Consider the following 15,892-nt stretch of genomic DNA (forward strand, 5'->3'; position numbering starts at 1 on the left):
CTCAAACAGGTAACATTGACGTTAATTATGCAGCACCCAACTTTTAGCCTTTTTGAAATCATTTGAGTGGAAGTGTCCAACAGCTTTGAACATGGGATATTTTAGAATGCAATTGTCAGAATTTACATCGCTGTAAATCAAAAATAGTAGGTGTGGAAATTTGGTTAACGGGGTGAGCTTTTTATTCTTAGGTAAATAGACATCTGAACTGGAAAGAGCAAGAAGGAGAGATACAGTCTTTTCCCCGTGCCCTCTGGAAAAGTGTTTTGGTTCTCTGTGTCTTACTTTCTCCTTACAGCAAAACTTCCTCAGTGGCCGGTTGCTTCCTAGCCCCTCGCTGCATTTGACAAGACTGTTGAGAGAGTTAGACAGGAAATGTATTTTTTTTTAAGATTTTATTTATTTATTTGTCAGAGAGAGAGAGAGAGAGCACACAGGCAGACAGAGTGGCAGAGGGAGAAGCAGGCTCCCCACTGAGAAAGGAGCCCAATGTGGGACTCGATCCCAGGACGCTGGGATCATGACCGGAGCCGAAGGCAGCCCTTTAACCAACTGAGCCACACAGACATCCCAGGAAGCCTATTTTTTAAGCCTCCCATTAGCTGTGTTATGGGAAATGCACATGTTTTGCTTTCCATGAAAAGCTGTATGCTTATTCACAATCTCAGATGCCTATTCTGTGTTTGCATTTCTAGAAGTGGGTTTTTGTCTTCCTACTCAGTTGAGCTACTCAAGGACTAAGACTGGGTCTTATTTGTCTCGTGTGTCTAGTGCAGGTCACCTGGGCACAGTTCAATGAATTATTTTCTAATGACAGAAATTCTTTTTAAAAAGGAAGCAATTCGATATCTGAAATTAAGTGCATCTATGTTCCAAGGAAGTGAGATGGCGAATTTACCTTCTAAAATATTTGATGATGTCTAAGAATTATAATGGTCTAGGTAATAAGGCTTTAAAAAAAAAATTACTCCGAGGACAGATTCAGCACGAGAGTTCCAAAAGTCTTTGGGGGAGATAGTAGCATCTTTATTACCCAAATGTACGTTCCCAAGGTATCTGCTCTGAAGGACTGTACTCACGTGGGCTTCTCAGTGGGAGATGTGTGTTGTCAGTGGAGTCACTTACTAGCCATACATCCTTGGGAAATTTCGCTTCTCTCTGCCTCAGTTTCCCAGCAGCAAAATAAGGGTGCTAATAAATAATACCCATTTCATAAAATTGGGCTGAGGATTAAAGAAATCTAAAGTCCTTAGAATAGTGGCTGGTGGAAAGAATGCTTCGTATGACTGCAAGCTATTCTTAGCTCATATTTTAAAATGAAGTATTCTGACACGTTTGGGTTTTTGTGTTGTGTTTTAGAGCAAAGCCCTGCTGTTAGCTGAGATTAGCAAGACTAATTGTGTCTTTTCTTTTCTTCCTTTCTTTCTGTCTTTTTTTTTTTTTTTTTTGTATTTCTTTCCAAAGGAAAATCAGTCAACCAGTTTTGAAGATTCTGGGTCATGCCATGTTCTTGTCAATGGGGTTCATAGTTACTGTGAAGGGAAAGGTGGCGAGACCCATGGAGGCCCCGATTTTTGTCGCTGCCCCCCATTCCACATTCTTTGATGGGATCGCCTGTGTCGTAGCCGGGTTGCCCTCGATGGTCTCTCGAAACGAGAATGCACAGGTTCCTCTGATTGGCAGTAAGTACTTGTAAGACAACATAGATATTTTCATGCTCATGGTTCGCCTTAAAACAAACACCAAACTATCGTTTATCAGTGGGCTTTTTAAAAACTCTCAAATAATGAAACACTTCAAAACTATTTCCTTACTTCTAGTGAGGAACTATATGAAAGGAAGGAATTTATGGTAAAGGTTAAAGACCTCCCTGTCTGTACCCTTAGAATTCTTTCAAATTCTTATTTTTGTCACCGTCCCATCACTGCTTAGTGTTTGTATACCTAGCTAGAAAGACCAGCTTTCAAGTCCCAAACGTGTTTGGTTTTTCGAGAGAGAGAATGTAACTGAAGAATTTGTGAAAACACTGGTTACATGCTATTTCACGAATTTCTCTTTGGGGTATTGGGCTGATAGACCCATGAAGTCTTTCCTCTTAACTCTGTTTGCTTATTATTGCCCCAGAGTCTCCATGAGGGACCAACGTGAAACTCTTTGAAAACTATGATGTGGAACAAGAAGTGCCTCCTGCCATAAAAAATAATGAAGTCAGTGAGATGTGTATCCCACCAGATGCTTTGGTCCCTCCCTAGGGTGCGGGTCTCTAAGCAACCGCTCCCAGTCGTCCCAAGGTTATTTCAAGCATCCAGTGGCGAGAGAGTAGGTGCGGAATTTGCCTGATGTTACCTTGGCACTCTGGAGAAATAGCATAGTTCCTGCTACTTTGTCACTCGGCTAAGAAAAACGCACATACACACTCTTTCTCTTCTTTCCCTCTCTCTGTCTCTCTTTCTTTTCCCGTTGTAAGCACCTTGCTTTGTATAATATGGCATTTTCATGAAAAACTGTTTAGCAGTAGATTTTCAATAAATTGGGACACTTGAGTGGCTCAGTCTATAAGCATCTGCCTTCAGCTCATGTTGTGATCCTGAGGTCCTGAGTCCTGGAATCAAGCCCCACATTGGGTGCCCTGCTCCCCCTGCTTGTGTCCCCTCTCTCGCTGTCTCTCTCTCTGTGTCAAATAAACAAATAAATAAATAAGCACGTTAAAAAAAAAAAGATGTTCAGTAAACTGAGGTTTATTATGCCTGTATGAGAAAGCTCCCCACTTAGAAGACTGGCGTGCTGAAAATGTTAATAAAATTAATAATTGCTCCCTACCTGTGTGTACTCTGAATTCACCTAGTCAGTTGTCAGGCTATTCCTAAAATAAAACAAGATAATCTTGTAGTATATATTCCAAAGGTTGATTGTCAGTTGAGGAAGACGACCTTCAGGGAGAAAACTGCATTTGTTCCCTTTCGTATTCTTGCCGCTAACTTCTGTTATACCAATGATATCCTTGTATTTATATAAAAAAACGCAAAACCCTTCTTAGAAACTGTGAATTAAAACAGATTTTTTTAAAGTTCTCTTTGATTTGCTATATTTTAACTTTACATAAAAATTGTTTTATGATTTATCCAGTATCATTGCTCTGATAGCTTTAGCCAAAAAAAAAAAGACTTGGCTCTGACCTTTTGTTTGTCTTAAAGGACTGTTAAGAGCTCTGCAGCCAGTGCTGGTGTCCCGGGTGGATCCGGACTCTCGAAAAAACACAATAAATGAAATAGTAAGGCGAGCAACATCAGGAGGGCAATGGCCACAGGTAAATGTCCATTTAGATATATTGCGAGTTTACTTACTGCATACGTGGAAATCATTTAGACCCACAGATGGCAGCATCTGGGGACACCCGTGCTGGGTGTCTTCAGCATAAGAGAAACAGAACAAATGAGTAAGTATTAAAAAGTCCTCTTCCCTATGAGAAACTCCATGGGATTAAATATATCATTCTCTCTTATCCTCCAAACTCTGAAACAATTTTTTTGCTTTATGTCATAAAAAGTAATTCTCTACCTCTGAATTTATTTATTATCTTAAAGACAAAATATCAAAGCTCAATTCTGCTCAATAATATGGTAGGTTTACTTATTTTTTTTTTTAAAGCGATTATCATCTTAATCTTGTCCAAAGTTTATTTAGGCAGGGTTTTTCACTTCAGGGGGTACATCAGAATCACTTATAGAACTTTTTCAGACTTTCAGACCATCTTACTAACCCCATCACCTAGAATGCCTTTTGAAGTTGAGGGGGGGCGATATTTTCTGGATAAAGGGAGCCTCCTGGGTAATTCTGGTCAGTAATACTCTACCTTGTCCTCGGTATAAGCAGGGGACTCTAGCAGGACTCATGATCTGCAGTGATCTGGCCACCCATGATGATGAGTAGATGTTAAAATACCAAGAGGAATATGTGGGTTTCTAAATCCACCAGGAGGTTTAGAAACCAGGGCATGTGAGGAATGATTTTTAAAAAGTGACCAGGAAGAAACAGCACTTGGAATAGAGGGTTCGGTTTTTCTCTTTGGATCCAGGGACTCTATCTAGGACTGGTAGGCCAAAGTTAACAAATTGGTAAGACTTCAGCTCATCTCAAGGAACTTTCTGTCCAGATGTACAATGATCTGATCTGAAATAGTAAGAATTTTCAGGCACTGACTAAGCAACCACTTGGGGGGGATATTGTAGAAAGAATTCAAGCATTGGCATACTGGATGGCTTTTAATGCCCCCTTCCAGGTCGGAGATGTTATTATTTCCACTGTATCTACTCATTAATAGAGTAGCTATAGAGTTTCCATTGAAGGAACCATATTTGATATCGTAACCAGTTGTGATAGGAAACCTGTTTTTGTTTTTAAATTGGGGGGTAAAATTGCATACACTTATCATTTTTATTTTATAAATAACCCATTGTGGTAGCACTTTTGCCTGATAATGTTTTCCCTTTCTAATTATCATTTTAAAAAATACCAAATAATTACACATACTAACTACTGTGGGTACAGGAACTTTCTGTTTTTATTTTATGTAGTTATGATTCAATCATTGCCAAATTCTAAAAGCTTCAGAAAATCCAGCTTGTTCACTTAATGGGGAAACTAACTGTACTGTGTGACTTTCACATGAAGAACAGAAAAGACTATGTTAAAAGCTAAAAATACTTTCTCAAAAAAGATACTGAATTGTATTCCATATGTCTACTAACCCAAGTAAGCATAAAGCGTGTTGTAAGTATTTTCTCCTTTTTCCCTCCTCCAAATATCCCTGAACTGTATGTTGTAGGAGTGAAGATCCTTGAATGGGAAAACAGAAACAAGGAAGTAGTAATGATTCGGTTAAGGATGAATAGCAGAAGAGGAAAGAATTTAATATCCTCTTTGGCCATGACCTAGGGCGTGCATCTTCTTTTAAGTTTATCCAAATCATTAGCATCGTCATTAAGAAACATTTATTAAATGTATTTTCTATTCAGAGATTTAATCCATTTACTAATTATACCAATTGGTCAGACAATAGTGATTTTAGAGGAAAACTGGATAATCCGATTCTAACTTTCCATAGCATCAAATATTAGCCTTTTATTTCACTTTTGTATTATAAGAATTGGCAGCTCTTTGTGAATTCATAAGAATGAGTAAAGAGGTAATCTATTAATTAGACTGAAATATTAAATCTATGTATTCCTTTTCTCCCAAGATACTAGTTTTCCCAGAAGGTACTTGTACTAATCGTTCCTGTTTGATTACTTTTAAACCAGGTGAGATCAATTAAATTATGTACTATAACAAAATATGAACGGTTTCTCAAATGGTTTGATACTAATACACAAAACAGCTTGTTTGTGCTGGGCATTTCCCAGTAGAAAGTTTTTAACATTGCAAATCCTCAAAACTCACTCCTTTACTTTCTGTTTTAGTTTCATAACCCCTTCTTCCTTGGATTGTTGTGCATATTTGCGTGTGTGTGTGTGTGTGTACGTGTGAACCATATTTGATATTGTATCCAGTTGTGTACGTGTGCACACACATGTACACACACAGAAACCACTGACAGATTTTTCTTTTCCTCCAAGGATACTCTTATAGGCACTCCAGTTCCTGCATTATCCAGTACAAAACTATTTTGGTGATCATTATAAAGCCTTCAGATGCATTCTTTGCTTTACTCCTTTTTTTATAAAAAATTATAAAGTCACTAATTTCATAGTAATGTGTAATTTCATACATAATTTCCTAGTAACTGGTAATGCTTTAACATGTTTTTGTATTAGCTACTAGAATGCCCAGAGCCAAAGTTAGAACTCACTTCTAGTAAGTGGGATAGTCTTTGCTCCCAGGTATTTGCTTTTATTTACTTTTTATTTTATTTGTATTTTATTTTATTTATTTGTTCTCCTCAGTTTCTCTTGGTCTTGTAAAATAATGAGTATTTTTTTGAATAATTATTTTTTTACAAAAAATTAAAAATTTTTATATTTTTATTATTAAAAATAATTTAATAATTTTTTTTGAATAATGAGTATTTGGAAAATGAGAACACGTGGAGATGTAAATAAATATTTTCAGCAACTTGGGCATAACATAAATATTTCGGTTTCATAACTCTGAATTTTAGAATGCTTTCGTTTTGGTAAACACCAGGGATTTACCAACCTTTAGCAAATAGTTTATGTGTACTCTTAAACCAGTAAAGAAAGGTATATCGCTTATTATTAATTTTCTTCACTGTAAACTGTATAGTCCTATAAGGAAGATGCTATAATATTTCACTGTGGTTATAGGAGCCTTCATTCCCGGAGTTCCGGTGCAGCCAATCCTCCTCAGATATCCAAACAAGCTGGTAAGCATAGTGTTTTACAGTGGCAAAAATCTCAGACGTTCCCAACAGCACAAATTTTCTAGCAAATCTTTTAACAAATTTTCTTTTAATCTTTGAATGTAGTCCTGAATAGACTTACTGTGGATGAACATGAGCAGACCCCATTCCCCTTGCCATGTGAAGGATTTAGAAGTTTGCAAGATAGGCATGTACTTGGGACACCAATATTATATTCTGTCTCTGCTGTTACTAAGCTCCAGGAAAGCATTTCCTTAGCTTCTACTCTGTTGTCAAGGTAATGGTACCAGTAAGTCTCAGATTCAAGGTCTTCTTAGACTGGGTAGCAGAAGACTTGCTTATAGTTTGTGATTTTCACTAAGCCCCAAAGGAGACTTTTCCTGATTCAGTGGTTATTGCTGAAAGGATAACTGGTGTAGCAGGATAAATTTAGGGTTGGCTTGGTGTTTCATTTCTGGCTCAATACTGACTAGCTGTGTGACTCTTAGCAAGTAACTTAAATACGAAGATAGATAGGGAAAGAACCTGTCATCCTACAGAAAGTGCATAGTTGGCTTAGGAGACAGTCTCTCTGCTCCAGCCAGGTACACTGTCGTCCTCTGGATATGGACAGTGCCACCATTTCGCTAAAGAAAGATTTTCTGGAATCTGTTTTGGTTTTTAGAGGAACTTTCCCTACTAGAGACTTTACATAAAAAGGCAGGCTATAATTAGCTACCTGTGTTATTTAAGGTCAAGAGTTCTTGCTCAAGTCAGCTTTTCTTTCAGTGGCTTCTCAAACTTTTGATATCCGTGGTTAAAAAAATTAGAATCCATCAAAATTTACTTATACTTCTGCCTATTTGACACCTACTGAAATTCTTTCACTATGTATTACTTTAATCTGTTCCAAATACCTGCCTCCCCCACCGCCTTTGGTTGAGAACGGTTATATTCTGGGTTTTGTTAGCAAATTAATTACCTAGCTATGTTCATATTAGGAGAAAGATAGCTAACATGCACATAATTTTATTAAAAATTAAGAGCAACTTAATTCCTTAAAAAGATAGGTGTTTACATATGGAAAACGGATTTTGGTATGTCGATACATAATCCAAGAATTCACAGAGTAATGCCCTGCTGATAATAGTCTCGTTTTACATTTCAACATACTGCTTTTAATTCAGAAGGAAAGTATGTGAATACCAATATTAAAATAAGATTTTTTTTAAAGATTTGGCTTTTATTTGGCATTTTTTCACTGAACTGACAGTCTAAATACTTGTGTTATTATAGGATACCGTGACTTGGACATGGCAAGGATATACATTGTAAGTCACTTCTCTTTATTATTGGTTTATTTGAATTTTATTCAAGTGAAGAAAAAAAAGATCACTTATTCCTTTTTTTTAAAATAAGCCTTGTTTTTCTGTAAAAGTAAAGATTTCTCTTTTTTTAAGCTTTTATTTGTTTATGTATTTATTTGAGAGAGAGAGTGTGTGTGGAACTGAGGGGTAGGGAGAGGGACAAGTAGACTTCACCCACTGAGCTAGAGTCGGGGCCTGATGCAGGACTCGATCTCACAACCCTGAGAACAGGACTTGAACTGAAATCAAGAGTCAGACTCCCAATGAACTGAGCCACCCAGGTACCCCTAAAAGTAAAGATTTCTAATCAGCTCCTAAAATCTTGTCACCGAGAAGTCTCTGTAGAGAGCATCACTCTCTTGCCCGTTAAACCCCCAACCCCTCCCATGTGCAGAATTTTGTCTGCCATGTCTTATGGGTCTCAAGCATGTATCTACCAATTCTTAAGAACCCGTCCAGTGACCTGGTTTGCATCCTACTTAGCTTTAATCTTGTAGTTTTATTTCCATTGCTGGCTTGACATGTTAGCTGGTGTCTCCATTGTTGTTTTACTCTATCGGTTTAAGCAGTCCAGGGCCATTGCGTCATAGGGCCTGAAATAGCCGTGATGTGTCTGATCTGAGCTGAGAAAATAGCTAAGCTTTCAGTTCCGTTCTTGGATTCTAAAAGCATGGGGATCAGCAGTTTCTATAAACATTTAAGAGAGGAGAGAAACAGCTCACCAGTAAGCCAGCTGAAGTGAAACAGGCCTTTAGAAAGAACAGAACATGTAGAAACTTACTTTCCCTCAAGACCTTTGATTGACTTCCCCCTGGATTAAGTCTGAGCCCATCCACACTGCGGTGAGAGCCTTGGATAAAATGCCTGGATTGGAGGGCTTTGCCTTGGGCCTTCCCCAGCAGTGCCTTTTGATACTGAGCACAGAGTTTACATAACATTGTTGATGCACAGACAACCACTTGGACATATTTAAAGGGAATCCTCATTTGCCTTGTGTAAGTACCCTGTGACTTCCTTAGATCATCCCAATAACATATGAAAGTCTGATTTTTTTTTCTTTTACTGCATACCGATTTTCTCCATGTGTGAATTGCACTGAAATAATAAGTTTAAATCAGAGTAGGTAACTGACGGGCCAGTTATATGCATTAGTGGTTATTAACACATGAGGCACATATGTTCCTATTATGCTTGGGTCCTTCATAGTCAAAGTAAGTGACACTCAAAATAAAGACCATCGATTGCGAAGGACATCTAGGCATTATGTGATCTTTAACTCCTCTGGAAATCGATTTATTCCTTTGGCCAGAATACATGTTTTGTGTCACTGTTGATCTTGAGTTCCTGGTTTTCAGCTTTTTAGACAAGGGCCAGTGAGGAGGATCAAACTGTATGAAAGCATTATAGAAAAGGAAGTGCCTAAAATCTGGGTGTCCTGAGGTGTGTGTCCTGAGGTGTGTTGTCTTCGTGGCCTTTACAGTTTAAGCTCCTTACGGCCACAGTGACCTGCGGGGTCAGTGTGCCTTGTGTAACTTGTGTGGCAGCACAAATACAGGAAGGCCTTCCTGGAAGGGGAATCAGGATAGAAAATGGAGTGGCTGGGTTAATCCAGCCTTTTAACCTGGGACGTGTGTGATAAAGGGAAAAAGAAAATAGAAGCCGGCGATCAAAAAAGAGAGGGAAAACATTTTTCCAGAGGTGAAGATTTCTTAGGACCGATAAACACAAAATCCTCAAAAGGCACGATTTTCTTTTGTCCAGATGCCACATGGTGCCTGCCCGGGGTGACTCTCATTTCCACTTCTATCTTCCAGTGGGTTTCAGGGCGTATTTAACACTGGGCTGTTACTGTCAAGTCCGTTTCCTCAGTTGCCCTCGCTCTAAGGGCAAGTCTAGACTGAGATTCTAAGGAAGAGAGTCTGTACTAAGGCAAATAGCCTAAGGGAGAGGGGTAGTAAACTTAGGGAGTACACTTAGAGAAGGGGAAGCTATGGAAAAGCTTTTTTGTGGGGGTCCAAGAGGTGTTTGGTTTGTGTGTAGTGTAGACAACACAGCTTGAATGAGGTCTTGTGCCTGACTCCTTCCTCCATCCTTGGCCCCCATCTCTCCCATCCACCTTGCCTTCCTTCCTGTCTTTGTCTGTCTTTCTTTCTTACAGCAGTCAGAACAGATAAATCTGTTTGAATTGCTAAATTCCAAATCTCAATTTAGATAATTCAAGAATAATTTACTTCATGGTAAATAATGTGGATTGATTTTGCTTGCTTGTGGTTGATAGTAAAAGATCGTTTTCCTCTCAGATGGAAAATTTGAGAACTGATACTTACATTCACAATTTAGAATTATATGTGGAATTGGTACATCTACCTAAATTCCTTCTTTTAACTAAATTCCTTGTTTAAATTTCTGAATCTCTTCTCTGAAGTAAGTCCTTTAAGTAATTTTTTATAGATAAATCATATTTTAGTTTCTTTCTTTCTTTCTTTCTTTCTTTCTTTTTTTAAAGAGAGAGATGATAGAGCACAGGAGTGGGGAGAGGCAGAGGGAGAGAGAGAATCTCAAACAGACTCCCCACTGAATGGAGAGCCTAACATAGGGCTCCGTCTCAGGAACCTGAGATCGTGATCTGAGCCAAAATCAAGAGTTAGATGCCTTCAGGGAAATACAAATCAAAACCACAATGAGATAACACCTCACACCAGTCAGAATGGCTAAAATTAACAAGTCAGGAAATGGCAGATGCTGGCGAGGATGCAGAGAAAGGGGAACCCTCCTACACTGTTGGTGGGCATGCAAGCTAGTGCAGCCACTCTGGAAAACAGCATGGAGCTTCCTCAAAATGTTGAAAATAGAACTAACCTATGACCCAGCAATTGCACTACTGGATATTTTCCCTAAAGATACAAACGTAGTGATCCAAAGGGCCACATGCACCCGAATATTTATAGCAGCAATGTCCACAATAGCCAAACCATGGAAAGAACCTAGATGTCCATCAACAGATGAATGGATAAAGAAGATGTGGTATCTATATACACAATGGAATACTATGCAGCCATCAAAAGAAACAAAATCTTGCCATTTGCAACAACATGGATGGAACTAGAGGGTATCATGCTTAGCGAAATAAGTCAATCAGAGAAAGACAACTATCATATGATCTCCCTGATATGAGGAAGTGAAGATGCAACATGGGAGGTGAAGGGGGTAGGAGAAGAATAAATGAAACAAGATGGGATCAGGAGGGAGACAAACCATAAGAGACTCTTAATCTCACAAAACATACTGAGGGTTGCCGGGGGTAAGGGGGTAGGGATAGGGTGGTGGGGTTATGGACATTGGGGAGGGTATGTGCTAAGGTGAGTGCTGTGAAGTGTGTAAACCTGGTGATTCACAGACCTGTACCCCTTGGGCTAATAATACATTATATGTTTATAAAAAATTTTTTAAATTAAAAAAAAAAGTAAGATGCTTCACCAACTGAGCCACGCAGGTGCCCCAATTTTAGTTTCTTAAGAGCAAAAACAGGTTGGCTGTTCTCTTAAACATGTAGATGAAGCCATTCAGCCACCTCATCTGTCTAAATGAGGTGAAATAAAAATCCCATTGATGTCGCATCCCAATAGTCTAAAGATGTATTAGGAAACCACACATAGAAACGACTGTCCCAGAAATGTTCCTTGAGAGGGTTGGTTATAATCACTTTAAAGCCTTGTCTTTTGTCTAGCTTTGCAGTGAAAGAAAATTTCTCCATAACTAAAACACTGACTATTAATTGGGAAATTATGATAAAGTTTCTGCTGTTAGTGAAAGGCCCTCTGATGTCTTTTTTCTTTTTCTTTTTCTTTTTCATATCAGAAAAGAGTTTAGAAATGTAATGTTCTACTCATAACACATTCACATAACTTAAATGTGGCCTCGGTGGTTCCTCTAGGGTCTGGGCCTACGAGCCCAAGTTGTCAAGGAGACCTCAAATTGGGGGGTTAGTGTGCTGAGCCGCAGCTCTGACTCACAAGGACATATTTGCTATTGCATTTGGTGATTTCACTTTTGAACATCACAAACACTTGTTAAGCCCATGCTACAGCGGCCCGGTGACACACATAAATGCGGAATATATATGAAGTGTGACATGACGGTGCTCGTGTACAAAGAAAGGAAAGTTGAGTAATAATATTAGTTGATACTTGTCTTACCACATAAAGATGGCCTGCTCTTTTTCTCTCTTCAGCATTCAGCTTTGTATGCTTACTTTCTGCCAGCCCTTCACAAAGGTGGAAGTTGAGGTAAGTCTGTCAACACGCAGCCTCGGAACCGGACATTTGGCCTTCCCTTTTCTTTCGAACGTCTAGTCTAGGGACCCCAGCTGTACAGAGAGGTTGAAAGTTAAACCCACCCCCTAAAATGAGCTCTGGTCTTTTACATATTGTCCACCTGGCTCTCAGATCCAGCCCTGAATACCAGGAAGTATTGCTAACTTCTGGGACCTTCCGCCCTTAGCCGCCCTTGGCTGACTAGATTTGCATAATTGTTCTCTCTCTTATTCTTTTCAATGCTGACCTCTGCCCTGGGGATTGGTAGGCTTCACTTCCTCACAGACGAGCTCTTGCAGTTGATGGAGTCCTAGCTCTAGCTCCTGGAAGAGTATGTTCTGTCAAAGCAGAAGCCCTCACTTTGTGAATCCTTGTACACGCAGAAGGCCTGGGGAAATTCTATTTGGGAGGCCGCTCATATCATCATGAACAAGGCAGTCTTTTAAGTGGAGTTGCAGTGGCAGGCAGTGGGTGGGGGAGTAATTCGATCTTCCCGAAAATTCTGACCAGATTTTTAAGACTCTGAAGGTTGGTTCCAGAACCATTCTCAGATTCTAGGAATGACGCAGACTGGACACCTCAACGCAGAATTGAGTTGGTTTTGGTCATGCTCTCAGGTCGCCTTTGAAGAGAGAGGGTCAGAGGGTGGGGCAGACTCTTAATTTCATTTTCCAGTTGCATCCATAGATTGGGTAATGGGAACGTGAAGTTTGCTATATAATTCAGAATCCTGAGTGGGGGTCCACATTCCAAGTGACGGGACTTGGAATTTAAGTCACGAGAATACTCTTCTTACTTTGCTTTATAGCTTAGTCATTTAGCCATGTAGAGGTTGTCAGTAATACCAAATGGCACAGGAGGGCAAATTTTATCTCAAAATGAGTCTCACCATGGTTGAAATTTTTCTTGAGACTTGCAGGTTGCCTGCCTGCCAGGAAAAGATGTTTCTTAATTATATGCCACACTTCCCCACATTTAAAACCAACTTAGTATCTATCAGGGTGACCAAAAAACATTCGTTCTTGAAATGTGCATAGATGTTTCTAGAGAAAAACACTAATCTGTACCCTAATAATTAGTTTAAGAAGTACCAGGGTAAACACAATGAATCAGATTTCTTTTCTCAAGAGCTGTCATTATCTTTGAGGTGGTTTGACTACAGTACCCCTTTTTCTCTGGATACCTCCTGAAACAGGTATTCTAGAGGAAACATTCTGGGGGACCCTATCACGAAGTAATATTGTATTATTTCTAAGTACTCCAAGCAGGCTTTTCCTTCTTTAACAGCTGTTCAGATCAACTAGCCCTGTGTTCTTTCTCTAAAAAAAAAAGAAAAGAAAAGAAGAAAAGAAAACTCATACTTGAAACAGCCACGCTGTCTTCTGTGCAAATTTGAAAGATACTGTATATATAGTATATATGCTCCTCCTAACCACGTACCCCTCCCCAGCTAAAACAAGATCTAGCAACAGATATGGAAATACACATACATACTTCTTTTTTTTTTTTTTTTAAGATTTTATTTATCCATCTGACAGAGAGATCACAAGTAGGCAGAGAGGCAGGCAGAGAGAGGGGGAAGCAGGTTCCCTGCCAAGCAGAGGGCCCAATGCGGGGCTTGATCCCAGGATCCCGAGATCACGACCTGAGCTGAAGGCAGAGGCTTAACCCACTGAGCCACCCGGGTGCCCCAGAACTGTACTTCTTTTGTCTACATGTGTCAGTGGTCAAATTGTTACAACAGAGGTAGGCAAAGTGCTCTTCTCTTTTTGCCCTGAACATTATTATCACATTTCCTTTCTGTGTCATGGCCGGCCTGCCTACCTTCCTACCTTTCCTTCCTTCTTTCTTTTTCTTTCTTTCTTCTTTTCTCTTTATTCCTTCCTTAGGCCTTCCTTCCTTTCTTATTACAATATCTGCTTTTTCCACCCAGTTCTTAGACCAGTCTGTGTAATATTTCCTGGCAAAGAATATATCCCTTGATAACATCACAGACAAAATGGCTACCAGCCTGTGTAGAATAGAAGAATCGGTGAGATTCAATGTATTAGAATTGTGGCACATGGCAAGAGGATGGGAATGGGTGGCCTTTCAGTTCCGTCTTCTTAGTTTAATTATATTTATTTTAGATTTACGGTGCAACCTTTCACTCTGGGCACTCCTCGCTACTTTATGACTTTTGAATATTTTCATTCCTCCTAGGTTGGGTTCAACTGAAAAATGCATCCCACAGCCTGTCAGGGGCTGGGTGTATCCACACCCAGCTCAGAACTCTGGAGATCTGGGCACAGCCTCCAGGCTTTTTGTACTATGTCCGAGGAGGCCTGGCCTGAGCTGCCGCACATGGAGCTTACATGGAAGGCTCAGTGCATTTAGTTGCACCAATGTCAGGTGACTTGGTTACTCAGAATCCCCCTCCCCTGCCCACCACCACCTCCATGTACTTTAAAACTATTGGAAATCGGGGCCCCTGGGTGACTCAATTGGTTAAGTATCTGACTCTTGATCTCAGCTCAGGTCTTGTACTCCAGATCATGAGCTCAAGCCCCACACTGGGGCTCCACACTGGGCGTGGAGCCCACTTTAAAAAGAAAACAAAACTTGGTGGAAATCCTAGTTATTGTTTTTTTGCATGTTTTTTAGAACTTCGTGAATATTAGGTAAGCCTGGTTGAAGATGTGTCATTCAAGAATTTGGTCTTAGTTTCGTGGTTTTTTAAACCACTCAAGTTAATTGAGTGGATCATTTGGTGTCCTTTTAGACTCTGTCCTGCTGAGTCTCAGGATGCAGAAGGCCTTATTCTTTGATTTTTTACAAGTCGTCCCTCACTGATGACCATTTCCAACTCTGTAGTCCCCAGAATCACTGGATCATTAAAATCTACGGAGTGTCATATTGAGGGGTGTTTCCTCATCTCCTCTCCCCGCTCCCTCTCTGCTTCCTCGACAGAGACTTATTTTCAAAAAGACCGTCATTTTCTTGACTCTTGAATGTTAAAAGTATAATCACTTCCAAACCGCGCGCCCTCTGTAATAGATCTTCCGGCATCCTTGAACAATGGGGTCACGTGTATCCACGGAAGGTTCTACTGAAAGTTATCCTCTGGGTCATAGTGGACTAGTGGGTGTGTGTAAAGTGTCTTTTAGTGGTTTCTTTTATTGGCCAGCTCCTTCCCAAGGATGCCTTTATAAGCAGGTGGCTTAGGGGCATAAGGAAGAAAGGAGATAGCTACTAGGAAGCATCCCAAAATGTGACAGAAATCAACAGCCTGCTAGTTGTATCTCATGAGAGAGGATCCACACAAAACTGGACTCTCAGGCATTATGTGAGCAGCAACTGGTTTAATGAATGGGAACAGGGCGTTCACGGCGACCATCAGTCTGTTTCCTCCTTCTTAGGCTGTGTCTCCATTGTACTCAGAGCCACCACATGAAAATGATTTGTCTTATAGTTTTGAATTTAAAATGAATGGACGTTTTAGAAAACCTTTATTACATGAACACACACACACACACACACACACACACACACGCAAAACCCATATATGCCCGTTCATGTACTTGTTCTAACAAAGCTAATTTCTTCTGGAACTTGGTAGAATTCTGAAATTTCTAAGTAGTACCAGAGAAATGGAGCGTTATATCTATATTTTCATTTTCTTTGAGAGACTGCATGATTGGGGTGGGGGAGGAGGGGTAGAGGGAGAGGGAGAGAGAGGATCTCAAGCAGACTCCGCACTGAGCACGGAACCCATCCTGGGACTCAGTCCCACTACCCTGAGATCATGACCTGAGCCGAAATCAAGAGTTGGATGCTTAACCCACTGAACCACACAGGCACCCTGAGAAATGGAG

General features: G+C 40.0%; 1 protein-coding gene across 1 annotated transcript in view; it reads left to right on the forward strand.

Moving 5' to 3' along the window:
* Nucleotides 1–15,892, forward strand: part of LPCAT2 (lysophosphatidylcholine acyltransferase 2) — a 65,697-nt gene that overhangs the window by 13,186 nt on the left and 36,619 nt on the right. Inside the window, exons 3-8 of the mRNA XM_032324097.1 lie at nt 1,465–1,682; nt 3,195–3,307; nt 5,240–5,300; nt 6,324–6,382; nt 7,655–7,689; nt 11,957–12,011. Of these exons, the coding sequence (XP_032179988.1) occupies nt 1,465–1,682; nt 3,195–3,307; nt 5,240–5,300; nt 6,324–6,382; nt 7,655–7,689; nt 11,957–12,011 (541 nt within the window). The remainder of the gene's footprint in view (nt 1–1,464; nt 1,683–3,194; nt 3,308–5,239; nt 5,301–6,323; nt 6,383–7,654; nt 7,690–11,956; nt 12,012–15,892) is intronic.

This window comes from Mustela erminea, chromosome 19 (genome assembly GCF_009829155.1).
Source record: "Mustela erminea isolate mMusErm1 chromosome 19, mMusErm1.Pri, whole genome shotgun sequence".
Taxonomy (NCBI): domain Eukaryota; kingdom Metazoa; phylum Chordata; class Mammalia; order Carnivora; family Mustelidae; genus Mustela; species Mustela erminea.